The sequence below is a fragment of the Eumetopias jubatus genome, unplaced genomic scaffold (genome assembly GCF_037043125.1).
Source record: "Eumetopias jubatus isolate StellerSeaLion01/CBP00866 unplaced genomic scaffold, mEumJub1_p1.0 scaffold_2, whole genome shotgun sequence".
Lineage (NCBI taxonomy): Eukaryota > Metazoa > Chordata > Mammalia > Carnivora > Otariidae > Eumetopias > Eumetopias jubatus.
In genome coordinates this window covers 82,841,416-82,855,901 of record NW_028274808.1, presented here as the reverse complement: position 1 = coordinate 82,855,901, position 14,486 = coordinate 82,841,416, and the positions used below count along the sequence as shown (strand labels likewise).

Genomic DNA, 14,486 nt, shown 5'->3' with positions numbered 1-14,486 from the left:
ATGAACATGGTTTGAACTATGCACTAGTATTAGGGTGGAAGTGGGAGATGAATGTGTTAAGTCCCCTGAGCAGCACGCAGTGGTTGGATGTAGGGGGCTTCTAAGATGATGCCCTGGGAATGTGGGAGTGGGGCTGTCAATAACTTAGTTGGGAATATAGGAGGGGAAATAGTCTCTACTGGGGGTGAGAGAGGGCAAAATGATGGGATATCCAAGTAAATAGGTCTAGAAAGGCTTTAATGTGTGAATCTGGAGTTCAAGAATCAGGTCAGGGCTGGAGATAAGATTTGAGAGTGTAAGCACATAAGTTGGAGTCAATCCTGTAATAGATGATATAATCATCCATATAGATGAATAAAGAGAATTGTAGTGGGAGCATCAACCCTTAGGGAGACTGGCAGAAAGGAAAGAGCTCAAAAAGACAAAAAAGAAAAGAAAGAAAAAGAAAGGAAGCGAGGGAGGGAGGAAGGAAGGAAGGGAGAGAGGGAGGGAGGGAGGAAGGAAGGAAGGGAGAGAGGGAGGGAGGGAGGAAGGAAGGAAGGGAGGGAGGGAGGAAGGAAGGAAGGGAGAGAGGGAGGGAGGGAGGAAGGAAGGAAGGGAGGGAGGGAGGGAGGAAGGAAGGAAGCGAGGGAGGGAGGAAGGGAGGGAGGGAGGGAGGAAGGAAGGAAGGGAGGGAGGGAGGAAGGAAGGAAGGAGGGAGGAAGGAAGGAGGGAGGGAGGGAGGAAGGAAGGGAGAGAGGGAGGGAGGGAGGAAGGAAGGAAGCGAGGGAGGGAGGAAGGGAGGAAGGAAGGAAGGAGGGAGGAAGGAAGGAGGGAGGGAGGGAGGGAGGGAGGGAGGGAGGGAGGGAGGGAGGAAGGAAAAAAAGGACTGATGGCAAAAGAGGAACAGAACCAGGGAAATCAAGAGCAGAGAGTAGTGAGAAGGATGAGTGGTCACCATGTCAAATGCAGCAAGCATACCCAGAAAGATATGTGCAAGCCAACAGCGGCAATCGGTGCAAAATAACCAAAATACATCTTACGAAACTTTAAGCTGCAAAAAGTGAACTTGGCACCCGAGTTTAAGAATAAGAACTGAAGTAAATTTTTTTCTACTTGTGAAGCCTGTGGCAATTGTATTGCCCTATGAAAAGCCCTATAAAGCATAGTGATGCTCTTTCTTCTGAATGGTTCCTTGGTTTTAGAGCACCACAATGTGTCTTTCAAGTTTTAAAAACATTTATGTGTTGAAGTTTATCTTGGTCCATGCAACAGTATTAACCCCATTAAAAAAAAAAAGTTGGGTGTGCTGAATTCACCAAAATGACACTTGGTTTATGTGCCATTTTTCTTTACAATGTTTTCTTAAATCTGTCATTATTCTGTTAGCTATCCATTTAATGATAAAGATACTAATCTAGCGGGCAATCTTTACAGGCACATTTTATGCATGTTATACAAATCTTATTGCCTCAGGACAAAACTAACAGCCTTCTCTGAAATTGGACATCAATTCTTTTTTTGTAGCAGATTATAAGTTTTCTTTTCTTTTTTTTTTTTAAGATTTTATTTGTCACAGAGAGAGAGAGCGAGCACAAGCAGGGGGAGAAGCAGCCCCCCCGATCAGGGAGCCCGCCGTGGGGCTCGATCCCAGGACCCCAGGACCATGCCCTGAGCCGGAGGCAGATGCTTAACGGCTAAGCCACCCAAGCAACCCGTAGATTATAAGGTTATAAAGCACATGTTAAAAACAGAAAGAAACATCCTCGGTAGAAAAGCAGAAACCTGCTGTAAGTGTTTATATATAAAACAGACACAATCTGTTAATTAACAAGTGTCATCAGTTTCCGCCTGTCCTGGCACTATCCCTGGAAGCTAGGGTCCGAAGCCCAGTGAATGCAGATGAAGCCTGCCATGCATTCAGCTAACACTTATTGGCCGTGTTCTGTGGTGTCTGCCCTCATGCAGCTGATGTTTCTCATAAGGGTTCCTGTGGCAGGGTAGGGCCAGGATCTTGGGAGGTTAGGTTGCCTCTGCTTCTGTATGATTTATTTTTTATGTTATTCTACATGATTTATTTTATTTATTATGAGTTACTCCACAGTAGTTGCCTTTACAAAGGTATTCCTGTAGGTGACCCATTTGACAAAGATATATTTGATCTCTGTTTAAGGAAGCAAAACATTTCTCAGAATCTAGCTAAAGAGAATGAAAACATGTCATCCCTGAAAAGGTACAGTCCAGTCCAGAGAATATGGTCATTGGTATTGTAATAGTCGTGTACGGTGACCGATGGTAGCTATGCTGGTGATGAATGTAACAACATATAGAGTTGTCAGATCACTGTGCTGTGAAACTAGTGTAACATTGTTTGTCAACTATACTTCAGCTAAAAAAAATTATCTAAAAAACCCCAAACGAACCAAACCAAACAAAACCCATTTCATCCCAATTCTAGCTAGAAAAAAGAGTTTTCCTTCGACTTACTTGAGTACATCTTTAGATTGCTGGATGCTGTGTCACCAGTTGGCCAAAAGAAAACATGCTTTTGCTACAAGATGATAGATGTAACAGGTCTGATTAAAGAAAGCACTATTGGTACGTAACGAATGCCCAGACTGTGGCCAATTACATACAAAATCGTAACCTTGGAAAAAGACCATGCACTTTCCTCCCTATTTTCCCAAATCGTCAATTTTGTATGACACTTGTTTTTATTCCTGACTGAAATGACAACTATATTACTACCTGAGATACACTACACATTAGAGTCTGACAAAAGTCTAATGCTTAAAAACTGAATTAGAGGAATTATTGCTTCACATCAGTATTTCAAAAGATTATAATCATGTGGTTAGGTACGCCTATAGCACTGTGGATGTTTTCTCAAGGAGAAGATACAATAGTTCCAAAGGAACCTTCAGCCTCATGAATCGCAAAATCTCTGACTATCTTTAGTCTAAAGATAGATTAAAGTGGAAATAGTACCCGTAGTAGTCATTCAAGGGCACCTGCTAAATCAGCACCCACTGGGGACCCAAAAGGGGAGGAAGTCACACTTTAGAATTTTACAGAACACCTTTTTGGAAATATCATTAATTCCGGCCATGGAGATTGGGATGTCCTAGGGCACTGACTCAGTAGAGTCAATCTTGGGCTACAGAGAATGTCACCAGGCCGCTGCTCAGGAGAGTGGGGCTAGATTAGTATGGTCACATCTGTAGCAAAACTGTTTTAGCTGAAGTTCACTCTGTGTGGAACCTGGAAAAGAGAAAGCAGCCAGAAGAAGAAAGAATGGGCTGCCCATTTTCAGCTGTATTAAAGGAAGAGTATTCTGACCACGGACCCTGAGGGTCCAGGACCCCTGGCCATATTTGCCCAGGGGTAGAGTTGGTTCTGTGGCTTGATGGTGTTGCTAAAATCCCACACTTATCAAACAATTTCCTGCTTATAAGGTCGCTGCCCATGTAGAGTCTCCTTTAAGAAGAACATATGTTAACGAGTGGGTATTGGGTTTTTTAAGCTAGGCAAAGTGTTCAGTTTTCAATAAATGTTATAGGATCTGAATGCAAACTTCCTGGATTCAGCAATTATTAACAGTGACTTGCTCAGAAAAATGTGTAGTGATTAAGACTGTTTATACTGAACTACAAATCTTCCACCATTACTTTTGCACATGATTTTTTTCCCCCAATCAAAAGCCTTCATGAGTTTGAGAATAGTCTAATTAGAGATCAAGTCAGATGTGATAGAAGGCAGGAGAAAGACCCTTATGACTTTGTGGCCCTATACTAAGTGCACAGTAGGCCACAGTAAATGTTTCTTGAATTAATTAATTACTTAAGTATCTACTAAGATCATTTCAAATAATACTGCAAGTTAACAACTGTATCATATACTGGACTTTGTGTTGATTTTCTTCCCTTTTTGTTCTATTTTTTTCCTTTTCTTTTTATATTTGGCGTTGGAGAGTTTCACCATTTCTCTGTTCTAAACACGGGAAGATTGAAAACTACTACGGTTTTAAAGTAAAAAGTAAGTGGGGAGATGTCAGTGCTCAAAGAGAAAATATTTCTTCAAGAAATAGATACTAAGACTTTTATTTATTTTTGCACATTCCTGTTAGAGGCTGTTAGGGTCTAACACGATGCCTGGAGGCCAGCAAAGAGGAAGTTGGCCTAGCTACTGGCAGAGTCAGCGGCCAGGCCTGGCCGTGCTCCAAAACAAAGCCACAGGAAGTCAGATCAACCCAGATAGGCCCAAGAAGGCTGACAAGGCAGGTTGGAACTCCCTGACCAAACAAGGAAGACAAGGCCCCAAACCCCTCTCTCAGAAATCCCCGCCCCAAGTAATGAATATTCTACTCTCCTAGTTAACAATTTTCAATAAAAGATAGAAACCCAAGCCTTGGGGTGTGTATCTCTCTCTGCCTCTCTGTCTCTCTGTCTCTGTCTCTCTCCCTTGCCTGCTCTCACATCTCGAGAGTATAATTTTGCCTTAATAAACTTTCCTGCTTGTGTTGTGTCTGTCTTTGAATTCTTTCTTGTGATAAGACAAAGGGCCTTCGGCAACATCTTTGGGACTCACTGGGTCTGGGCCTCAGGGCCCGGGGTCTCCCCAGTTCACCTAGCAACATTCCTGCGTACAGTTACCCCTACAGGTTAGTCCCATTTAGTTCATCTTACTTTGTTGTTCACATAATGACTCTGTTGTTCACATAATGCCATGGCCCTAACAAAACTCACCTCAGGCATTTCTGGCTTTTGCTACTGGAATTTGATTAGTCAGTCTATTGTAACAGTGGCCACCATGACTTAAAGATGTAAGTTTATTACTTGAAATATAAACAACACAGTCAAAGAGAGAAAAATGTAGCCAAAATGGATTACCAGGAGATGCAGGGAATTAATGAAGAAAGCACGGATCATCTGTGGTTCCATCATCACATCTTTCTCTCACTGATCCTCCTGCCTCTCTCTTATAAGGACCTTTGTGATTGTATTGGGCCTACTTGGATAATCCAGGCTAATCTATCCATCTCAGGCTCCCCAATTTAATCCCATCTACAGTCTTTCCCAAGTAAGGTAACGTACTAATGAATTTTAGGGATTCGGGCATGGATTTATTTGGGGGCCATTAATCCATTTACCACACTGACCAATGGACTTGAATATCCAACCCCTTGGCAGCCATTCATTTCTTACTATACACACAAACACTGACATTTGGGTTAGGAAGTTCTGTCCAAGTTCTTCTGTGAGGGGGTTCCAAGAGTAAACTCAGTTTTGAGCACACTAACAAAGTTGTAGTCCATGTTGAGCCCTGTGAATTTGCTTGTTTAGCTCTGATGTCTGTTGAATCATTTATGACCATCTCTGGTGTTTGTAGTTTTAGGGGCCACTCTGGTTTTTTGATAGACTCTTAGAAAGAGTTAGGTAAAGACGTTGCAGGAAACATACTTCTTATTGGGGGAAAAAAAAGAATCATTAAAGGTCAGACAATCTTATTCTTTACATTTGCTTTAGTTTTTCAGGATGAGTCTTAAGAAACATGTCCTCCTAAATATGTGAGTGAGATTGTAATGTACTTCCTTATCAAAATGTAACTCATTATATACTTAGAAAATGTTAGAGCATGGAAAACTATATGGCTTTATTTTGGGGGTCTCCTAGAACCCAAGCAGGAAAAAATAGCATAAGTCAAACAATAGAAATTTATTTATCTGGGGGAAACCTTGGAGAAATAGAAGACAAAATGGATAACCCGAATCACATGACCACTCAAGTTCAGTGATTAGCTCTGTTCTTTATCTGACTTTTTAGGGGTAAAATTTTAACATAAGTTTTTAAGTTCATGACAAAATTTTATTTAAAGAACACTCAAATCTTCTACAGGATACTTCATTTTATAGGTATGAGTAATAATTAACTAAAGCCTTCATCTAAAATGACTTCAAGAACCATCAAATTCTAGAGATAGAAGTGTCCCTAGAGAACACCCATTTAAACCTCCTTATTTTATGAATTGGGAAACTGAGCCCCAGAAAACTCAACCTGCCCAAGGTCACCTGGAGCGGTAGTGGTGCCCAGGTTCAGGATCCAAGTCTCCATGCTCTCAGTGCAAGCTTTCCGCACTCTGGCATTCCCCTTCCTGATTCTCTTCCTCTCCCCACCTCACCCCCCTGCTTTTTTACTTGTGTACTTGGAGCAATAACTAGGTCCAGCAAAAAACAAAAATTCAGATTGTACTGACATCACTCTTTCTGGCGATAGGGAAAAGTATCATAGTGAAAGGAAAAGGAAATTGAAGCTTTATTTTTATAGATTTCAATCTTTTCATGTGAAGTCCTCCTCACCAGAGAAAACTGTTATTGGTTATAAAAGGAAAGAGCTACCAAGAAAAAAAGTATGTAGAATAATCTAAGAAGTCCCTCCCTTTCTTGTTTTTGTGCTGAACTTCTCAGTCTCTGGAACTCAGTCCAGCAAACTTTCCCTACCTCTCGATAAGAGGTAGGTGCTCTGGCCATAATCCTCATCATAACCCCGATATTAAAAACAATCTAATCTTTCATTTGAGCTTCAGAAACCACAAACACCATATTATCATTCTTTCCTTTCAGACAGTTCCCATTTTTTACTGACTCTTCATATTTATCAAATAGACTTTGAGGTATTAGATTTTTCTGGAGTCTCAAACAGGTAAATTTACTCAGATTTTCCTTCTCTTCTGTTGGGAAGACAACAGATAATTTATATGTAAGACTATGAATAACATTACTTTTTCCAGAAAAATTGGATAATCAATATTGATATTCTTAGTAGACACTTCCTAATAACTCTTTGGCTTAGCAGAGGAGATAATACAAATTCTAAATTTCCATACAGTGAAAAAGCATACGCATATTTGAGGAAAACAATCATTCTCTTAATTTTAATGGGGAAATTTTTGAAAAGAAAAGTATACAATGAAGGAAGCCTAGAGCTCAGGGTCTATACTTATTCTTAGCCCTTGATATGTGATACGTTTTGGAATGGAACTTAGTCCAGGATGATTTTTTTTTCTTTTTAATGGAGCAAAACTGGTCTATTGTACAACTCTGAGATTTTGTCCACAGGGCGCAACATCAACAAATAAACCCACTTTTAATTTCACTCATATCTTCCTTTGTTCTATGGTTGCTAGAAAAACATCACATCCCCCAGAACGTGGAGCACATCTGCCATACCAGCTAGAGTGTGTGCACTCTCCAGCCCCGACTCTGTTTATCTCTTGGCACCGTTCTCGGTTTCATGGAAGCTCTGTGCGTAGCCATAAAGCAGTCACCCTGATTTTGGGTCTGTGGTAGCAGCCAGTCTAATCTTGCCTAGATCTGAACACGGCAACTCACAGCCACTCAAATCCTGATGGGGGCACGTTTGAGAGATGAAGCAGTCTGAGACTAGTAATAAACTAGTCTGATCTTGCCCCTGGCTTGACCCACATTTTCTCTTTTTGGGAAAGTGCCTCTTGTAGAAAGGGCAGTGGAGACCGAGGAAAATCATACTGGGCTTGATACTTAATTTTGGTCCTCTTCTTGGCTTCTTTTTAAGTCTTAGGTCACTTCTTTAGGTTATTTTTTTTTTAAGTAAGTCATACACAAATATTTTATCTCCCTGAATTGCTATTTTGTTTTTGGTGTTGGTGATATCTATGCATTTGACAAGCCACGCACAGCCTTTGGAGAAAGAGGAACACCCGTTATTCCTTTAACGGATAATTAAAGGGAGATTTGTCTCTCGACTGTTGAAGGACACTGCAAGAAGAAGACAGTTAATGCCAAGAGTTGAAAGCAGGAAATGGACTTACCATCACCACGATCAGCCAGGATAAGCACCCTGGTGGTGGGGAACTGGGCTCCCAGTCGCCCTCCTACTGGCAGGCTCAGGGAAACGCTAAAGAATTCCTCCTTTTCGTAGAAGGAGTCATCGATGATCAACACCCGGCAGCTCTTCTCAGCCTCGTCCTTGTCAAAGTGGAGGATGCTGCTGTGGTCTTCTGGACGTGAGATGTAGTCAGAGAAAGATAATGCTGTTGAAGGAATGGAGCCTGTGGCAAAACCTATAGGAATATAAGATGGAACAGAGAAGGTGAGAAGAAACCTATGCTCCCAGCACTGTTTTTTTTTCTTTAAATTTTTTTATTGTTATGTTAATCACCATACATTATATCATTAGTTTTGGATGTAGTGTTCCGTGATTCATTGTTTGCGTATAACACCCAGTGCTCCACGCAGAACGTGCCCTCTTTAATACCCATCACCAGGCTAACCCATCCCCCCACCCCCCTCCCCTCTAGAACCCTCAGTTTGTTTTTCAGAGTCCACCGTCTCTCATGGTTCGTCTCCCCCTCCGATTCCCCCCCTTCATTCTTCCCCTCCTGCTATCTTCTTCTTTTTTTTTTCCTTAACATATATTGCATTATTTGTTTCAGAAGTACAGATCTGTGATTCAGCAGTCTTGCACAATTCACAGCGCTCACCGTAGCACATACCCTCCCCAATGTCTATCACCCAGCCACCCCATCCCTCCCACCCCCACCACTCCAGCATCCCTTAGTTTGTTTCCTGAGATTAAGAATTCCTCATATCAGTGAGGTCATATGATACATGTCTTTCTCTGATGGACTTATTTCACTCAGCATAACACCCTCCAGTTCCATCCATGTCGTTGCAAATGGCAAGATCTCATTCCTTTTGATGGCTGCATAATATTCCATTGTGTGTGTGTGTGTGTGTGTGTGTGTGTGTGTGTGTGTATATACATACACCACCTCTTCTTTATCCCTTCATCTGTCGATGGACATCTTGGCTCTTTCCACAGTTTGGCTATTGTGGACATTGCTGCTCTAAACATGGGGGTGCACGTACCCCTTTGGATCCCTACATTTGTATCTTTGGGGTAAATACCCAGTAGTGCAATTGCTGGATCGTAGGGTAGCTCTATTTTCAACTGTTTGAGGAACCTCCTTACTGTTTTCCAGAGTGGCTGCACCAGCTTGCATTCCCACCAACACCCACCACTGGTTCTTCAAACTGTTTTGAGGCAATAGCATTGAGCACAAGGCTGTATGAATTATAAATCACACTTATCTCTGACAGTCACAGATATTAATATTGTAATTAGAAGGCTTTCAGAACAGACCCTGTTTTTTTTTTTCTAAAGATTTTTTTTTTATTTTGACAGACACAGAGAGAGAGTACAAGCAGGGGGAGCAGCAAGCAGAGGGAGAGGGAGAAGCAGACTCCCCACTGAGCAGGGAGCCTGATGCAGGGCTGATCCCAGGACCCTGGGATCATGACCTGAGCTAAAGGCAGATGCTTAACCATCTGAGCCACCCAGGCGCCCCTGGACCCTGTTTTTCTTTTTTTTTTTTTTGACACGATCCACAGTTAGTGGTCTCTAAACAGAGTATATATTGAATAAGGTCTGTTTGGATTAGGGGCTAAATAAACTGAAGGATCGTAAGACACTAGGACTGGTTTGGCTCAATTTGTTCATGTTACAGATGGGAAAACTGAAGTGCAGAGAGATGCGGACCAGAGAACCGGGCCGTGGTCATGGTGCAGGTGTTTTCCTGCCCTGCCCTGCCCTTCCCACCGCGGCGGAGCTGCAAGCGGCAGCGAGCAATCCGACGCCCACACCCTGACTAGAGGTCTTTGCATGGCACTGAAATGCAGCCACAAAAGTACCTGTTACTTTACAAGAAGTACAGGATTGATGGGAAGATTTCAGTTTGGATGTAGTGTGTTTTAAATTTTATTATAATAATTTACATACATTAACATTCACAAATTTACACCCACTATTTGATGAGTTTTGACAAATGTATACAGTCATGTAAACTATACCACAGACAAAACAGAGAACATTTTTATCCACCCCAAGAAGTTGACGTATACCCCTTGCAATACTTCTCCCATTCTGTCTCCCAGCCCTGGAAACCACTAATCTGTCTTGTCACTACAGATTTACTTGCCTTTGTGAGAATTTCACATACATGAAATATACAGTTCTTACTCTTCTAGGTCTGATTTCTCTCATTTAGCACAATGCCTTCGAGATGCATCAGGGTTTTTCTTCCCTTTGTATTGCTGAATAGTATTCTCCATTGTATGGCTATACTAAAATTTATTTTTCCATTTACCAGTTGATAATTCAGGTTGTTTTCAGTTTTTAGCTATTCTGAATAATGCTGCCATGAATATTCTAGTACAGGTCTTTGAGTGGATATATAATTTATTTCTCTTGAGTAAATACTTAGGAATAGGATTCCTGGGAATTAGTGTGATGTTTTTATTATTGTAAAAGAAACATAACCTAAAATTTACCATTTTGACCATTTTTAAGGTGTACATATCAGTAGTGTCATCTGTTCACATAGTTGTGAAATAGACATCCACAACTTTTTTCATCTTGCAAAAGGGAAACTCTATGCTCATTAAATAATAACAACTCTCCATTTCCTCCCCTCCACCCTGCCCCCAGTCTCTGGCAACCACCATGCATTCCTCAACTCCAGGTACTTTATGTAAGTGGAATTATATAATATTTGTCTTTTTTTGTGACTGGCTTGTTTCATTGAGCACAATGTCCTCAAGTTTCATCGATGTTGTAGCATGTGAGGGGATTTACTTCTTTTTTAAGGCTAATAGTCCATTGTATGTTTATCTATCCATTTGTCCATTTGTCCATGAATACTTGGGTTGCTTCACCTTGGCTATTGTGAATGATGTTGCTATGAATAAGGGTGTGCAAATATCTCTTCAACTTTGCTTTTAATTTCTTTGGATATATACCCAGAGGTGGGATTGCTGGACCATATAGCAGTTCTTTTTTTAATTTTTTTAAAGATTTTATCTATTTATTTGACAGAGAGAGACACAGCGAGAGAAGGAACACAAGCAGGGGGAGTGGGAGAGGGAGAAGCAGGCTTCCCGCCGAGGAGGGAGCCTGATGCGGGGCTCGATCGCAGGACCCTGGGACCATGACCCGAGCCAAAGGCAGAAGCCAAACGACTGAGCCACCCAGGCACCCCTATTTTTAATTTTTTGAGCAACCTCTGTGCTGTCTTCCATAGCAGCTGTGCCATCTTATGATCCCCATCGATAGTTCAAGTCAGTGCATTTTTTTGCAGTATTAAAAAAATAACACACAGATTGAGAGCTAAAAGAGTAAAAATTGTCACAGTAATTTAAATATTTTAGGCAGACCAGATTTAGGTAGAATAAAGACTGTGTAAAATAACTCAATATGTTAAATAAGCAATTTTTGAAAAGCCTAAATATTTCCCACTACACTTCTCCTTAATGAGAAGCAGTGGGGATATGATAGTGAACTTCTGAACTGACACTCTAGTCTTGCAAGGGTCTCTCTTGCTTGTAGCTGTGGTATTTGCATATAACATGCTGGCTAACACCAATGTCCGCTGTCCTCCTGCTAATGGGAATCAGTGTGAATATGAGTTGATATCTATGGGTATGTGTTGCACGTATATGTACAGCTTGCTAAAAAATAAAAATGCTTTCCAAATTGACTTCCTAAGTTTTGTTCAGAGGGGCACTAACTCACAAAATGTTTCAGGATGATTTTTCAATAGAACAAATTTTAGAATTACCAGGTGGACTGTTTTGTTATTCTGGAAACCTAAAGGAAAGGTTAGAGTTGGAGGGATTGATGAGAATAAAACTTGTTCACAAAAGCGGAGGGCAAGAACTGCTAGACCTGGGTAGCTATGGGGGGGGATGAGCATTTGCTGGGGCAGCTAGCCAAGTTTCAGGGCCAGACTGTGCCTTGAATTTTATTCCTTCATGACGTTCCCTCCTGCTTCAGTCCTGTGAGATCTATGCATTGAAAAGCTCTCTGAGCCAAATCAGGAAGGAGAGGTTGGCCCTTAGCATGTCAGAGACAGAGACATCAGCAAGGGCTAAAGAGAGGCACTCCCCAGCAAAACAGAGAGGTAAGTGGCTCCAATAAAGAAAGCTCACAGGACCCGATGACACACTGTTGGGGAGACTTCTTATGCTTCAGGATATACACAAAAAATCGGAAAAAGGTCAATAACTCTTACAATAATCTGATTAGATAACAAACAACCTTTGGGATGCTTTTTTAAGAGTGCAAAGTTTAAAAGGGATTATACATGAGAATACACTTTTTTCCCCCCGAGTCATCTGGCTTGCCGAATGTTGATATGACAGCTGATGTGAGAAAACAACCTTATCAGAATCTGCACATTTAGCACCTCAGGATAAATACCAAAAGCAGATACACACTGGACTTGTATAGTGAGTATCTAATGCTATCTTTATTAAATAGCAGCTATCTTTATTAAATAGCAACTATCTTTATTAAATCTCTTTTGCAATATATTTTGTCTAGTGAATGTTCAAATAATGATTTATCATAGTTCATAAAACAAAAGTGATTGGGATTTTCCCCTTTTCTGTTCAACTTTTTCAGCTGACTGATCCACTTGGTGAAATAGACATTCATTTAATTACGTAGTTTTCTGGGTTCAGTGAAAGATTGAAATATAATTCTTACTGAAAGTCATTTGGCTGTGGAACTCTACTAAAACAAAAAGTGAAACAATACATTTTAGCATTTTTTTAGCAAGTTTTAAAAAAAGTTTATTTATTTATTCTTAGACAGGGAGGGAGAGAGAGAGAGCGTGTGTACATGCGGGTGCAGGAGCAGAGGGAGACAGAGAACCTCAAGCAGACTCCCTGCTGAGCGTGGAGCCCAACCCTGGGGCTCGGTCCCAGGACCCTGAGATCATGACCTGAGCCGAAATCAAGAGTCTGTCCCTTAACTGACTCAGCTGTCCAGGCGCCCCTAGCAAAAAATTTTAAAACACGTAGTGTTGATAGAAAAGAGTCTAATTTGCATATCATTTAATAAAAAAAATTTAGTTTATCTAAATGGTCCATTCTTCCTAGGATTCTGGAACTTTTAGTTTGGAAAACCAATGATGTAATAGTCAAGAACAGAGAATACTGGTATTTATTTTAGTTTAAGTAAAAAGCACTGTTTTATTGGTAGCAAGTTAAGAATTCCCAGGATTTAAGAGAGAAAATTGTGTTCTGAAAACATTAAATATAACCTGAGGTATAAGAACAGGTTCTTGGCAATGGTCTGTGCATATCTCCTATGTAATAGTGAAGCATGTCTAAAGAGTATGAATGGTGTTCCAGGTTGTTTTCAAAAAGATGCTTTAGCAACTGGGCCTCAAGTCTTATAGGGCCACTAGCCTGTGGTTGTGTTATAGCATTTTTGCAAGGAACATTAGAGAAGGCTCTCATATAATATGTCCCTTGTTGTTTGTGGAGGTAGATTATGAGGCAGGATGGACTGTCTTAGTGAGTATCGCTTAGTTCTCCAAAATTAAGGTTAGACCCAAGGATTCATTTAATACTAACCTAAGAACCACCCTCTCCCCTCCACCACCAGCAGGAAGGTTTGCTGGTAACATCTAACAACTGGCTCTCCTACATCAAAAACTAATGATGTCCTATAAAGTGGCTAACTGAATATAAAAAAAAAAATCAAAAACCAAAAACCAAAAAACAACTGGCTCTCCAAATAAACAAAATACCCAAACGCCCTGATCTGTAGTCTTTGCTGATTTTTGTCATGTAAATATTCCCACCAGGCAGTTTCACTATGAATGTGAAGTCAGACCTAGATTTGGGATGACAACATACACAACTGACTCTTACCCGTGGTTTCTAGCTGGATCCAGCATGCCACTGCATCCATGATGATGATGGCATAGATTTTCCCGGGTCCAAGCCCATCTCAGACATCACTGGGAGTCTGAGAATCTATGAAGTTATAGTAAAAAAAAAAAAAAAAAAATTGTTTCTTTACAGAGAGTATATATGGCTCAGTTTCTGTGGCTACATAGTACATTTGCTTTATAAAGATCATAGATCATACTTAAAGTCAGAGAAAGCCCTATAAAGAAACTATACTAAAGGGCAACTGAATCACTATATTATGGTATTTGGTAACTTTATGAGGTAGCCGAGGGCATTTTATCAATGAGAAAATTGAGGCAGGGAGTGCCCCGGTGACTTATCTGTGAGTCAAAGACACGTCTCCTGATGGGCAGGTTTTACTTCTCCACATTATCTTTAGTTATTATATTACTTAATTATAAATTCTTTTAAACATACAAATTTCCTTTAGTATAGATTTTAAATAGGGCAGCAAGACAGGAAATCACCCATCTTTAAAAGCACAGCATTTGACTCCTGGTTGGAGCAGGTCCTAGTCAGAAGCCCCAGGCACAGTTCATGTCATGCCCAGGAGGGTCTGTGACTCGGACAGGTTGGGGAGCAAGTGGAGAGAAAGGAAGGGTGGGGAATGCTGGGCTGGAGTGGCACGGGAGCTCTGTCTAGAAGAGCCTTTGGGACACTGTCCCCAGTAGTTTGGCTCTCCCACTACAACATATGCAGAAGAAATATT

At 40.9% G+C, this 14,486-nt stretch overlaps 1 protein-coding gene across 1 annotated transcript in view; it reads right to left on the bottom strand.

Moving 5' to 3' along the window:
* The window catches only part of FREM3 (FRAS1 related extracellular matrix 3), an 84,040-nt gene that overhangs the window by 7,519 nt on the left and 62,035 nt on the right, over positions 1-14,486 (bottom strand). The window contains 1 exon segment of the mRNA XM_028102222.2: positions 7,825-8,076. Within this exon segment, the coding sequence (XP_027958023.2) occupies positions 7,825-8,076 (252 nt within the window).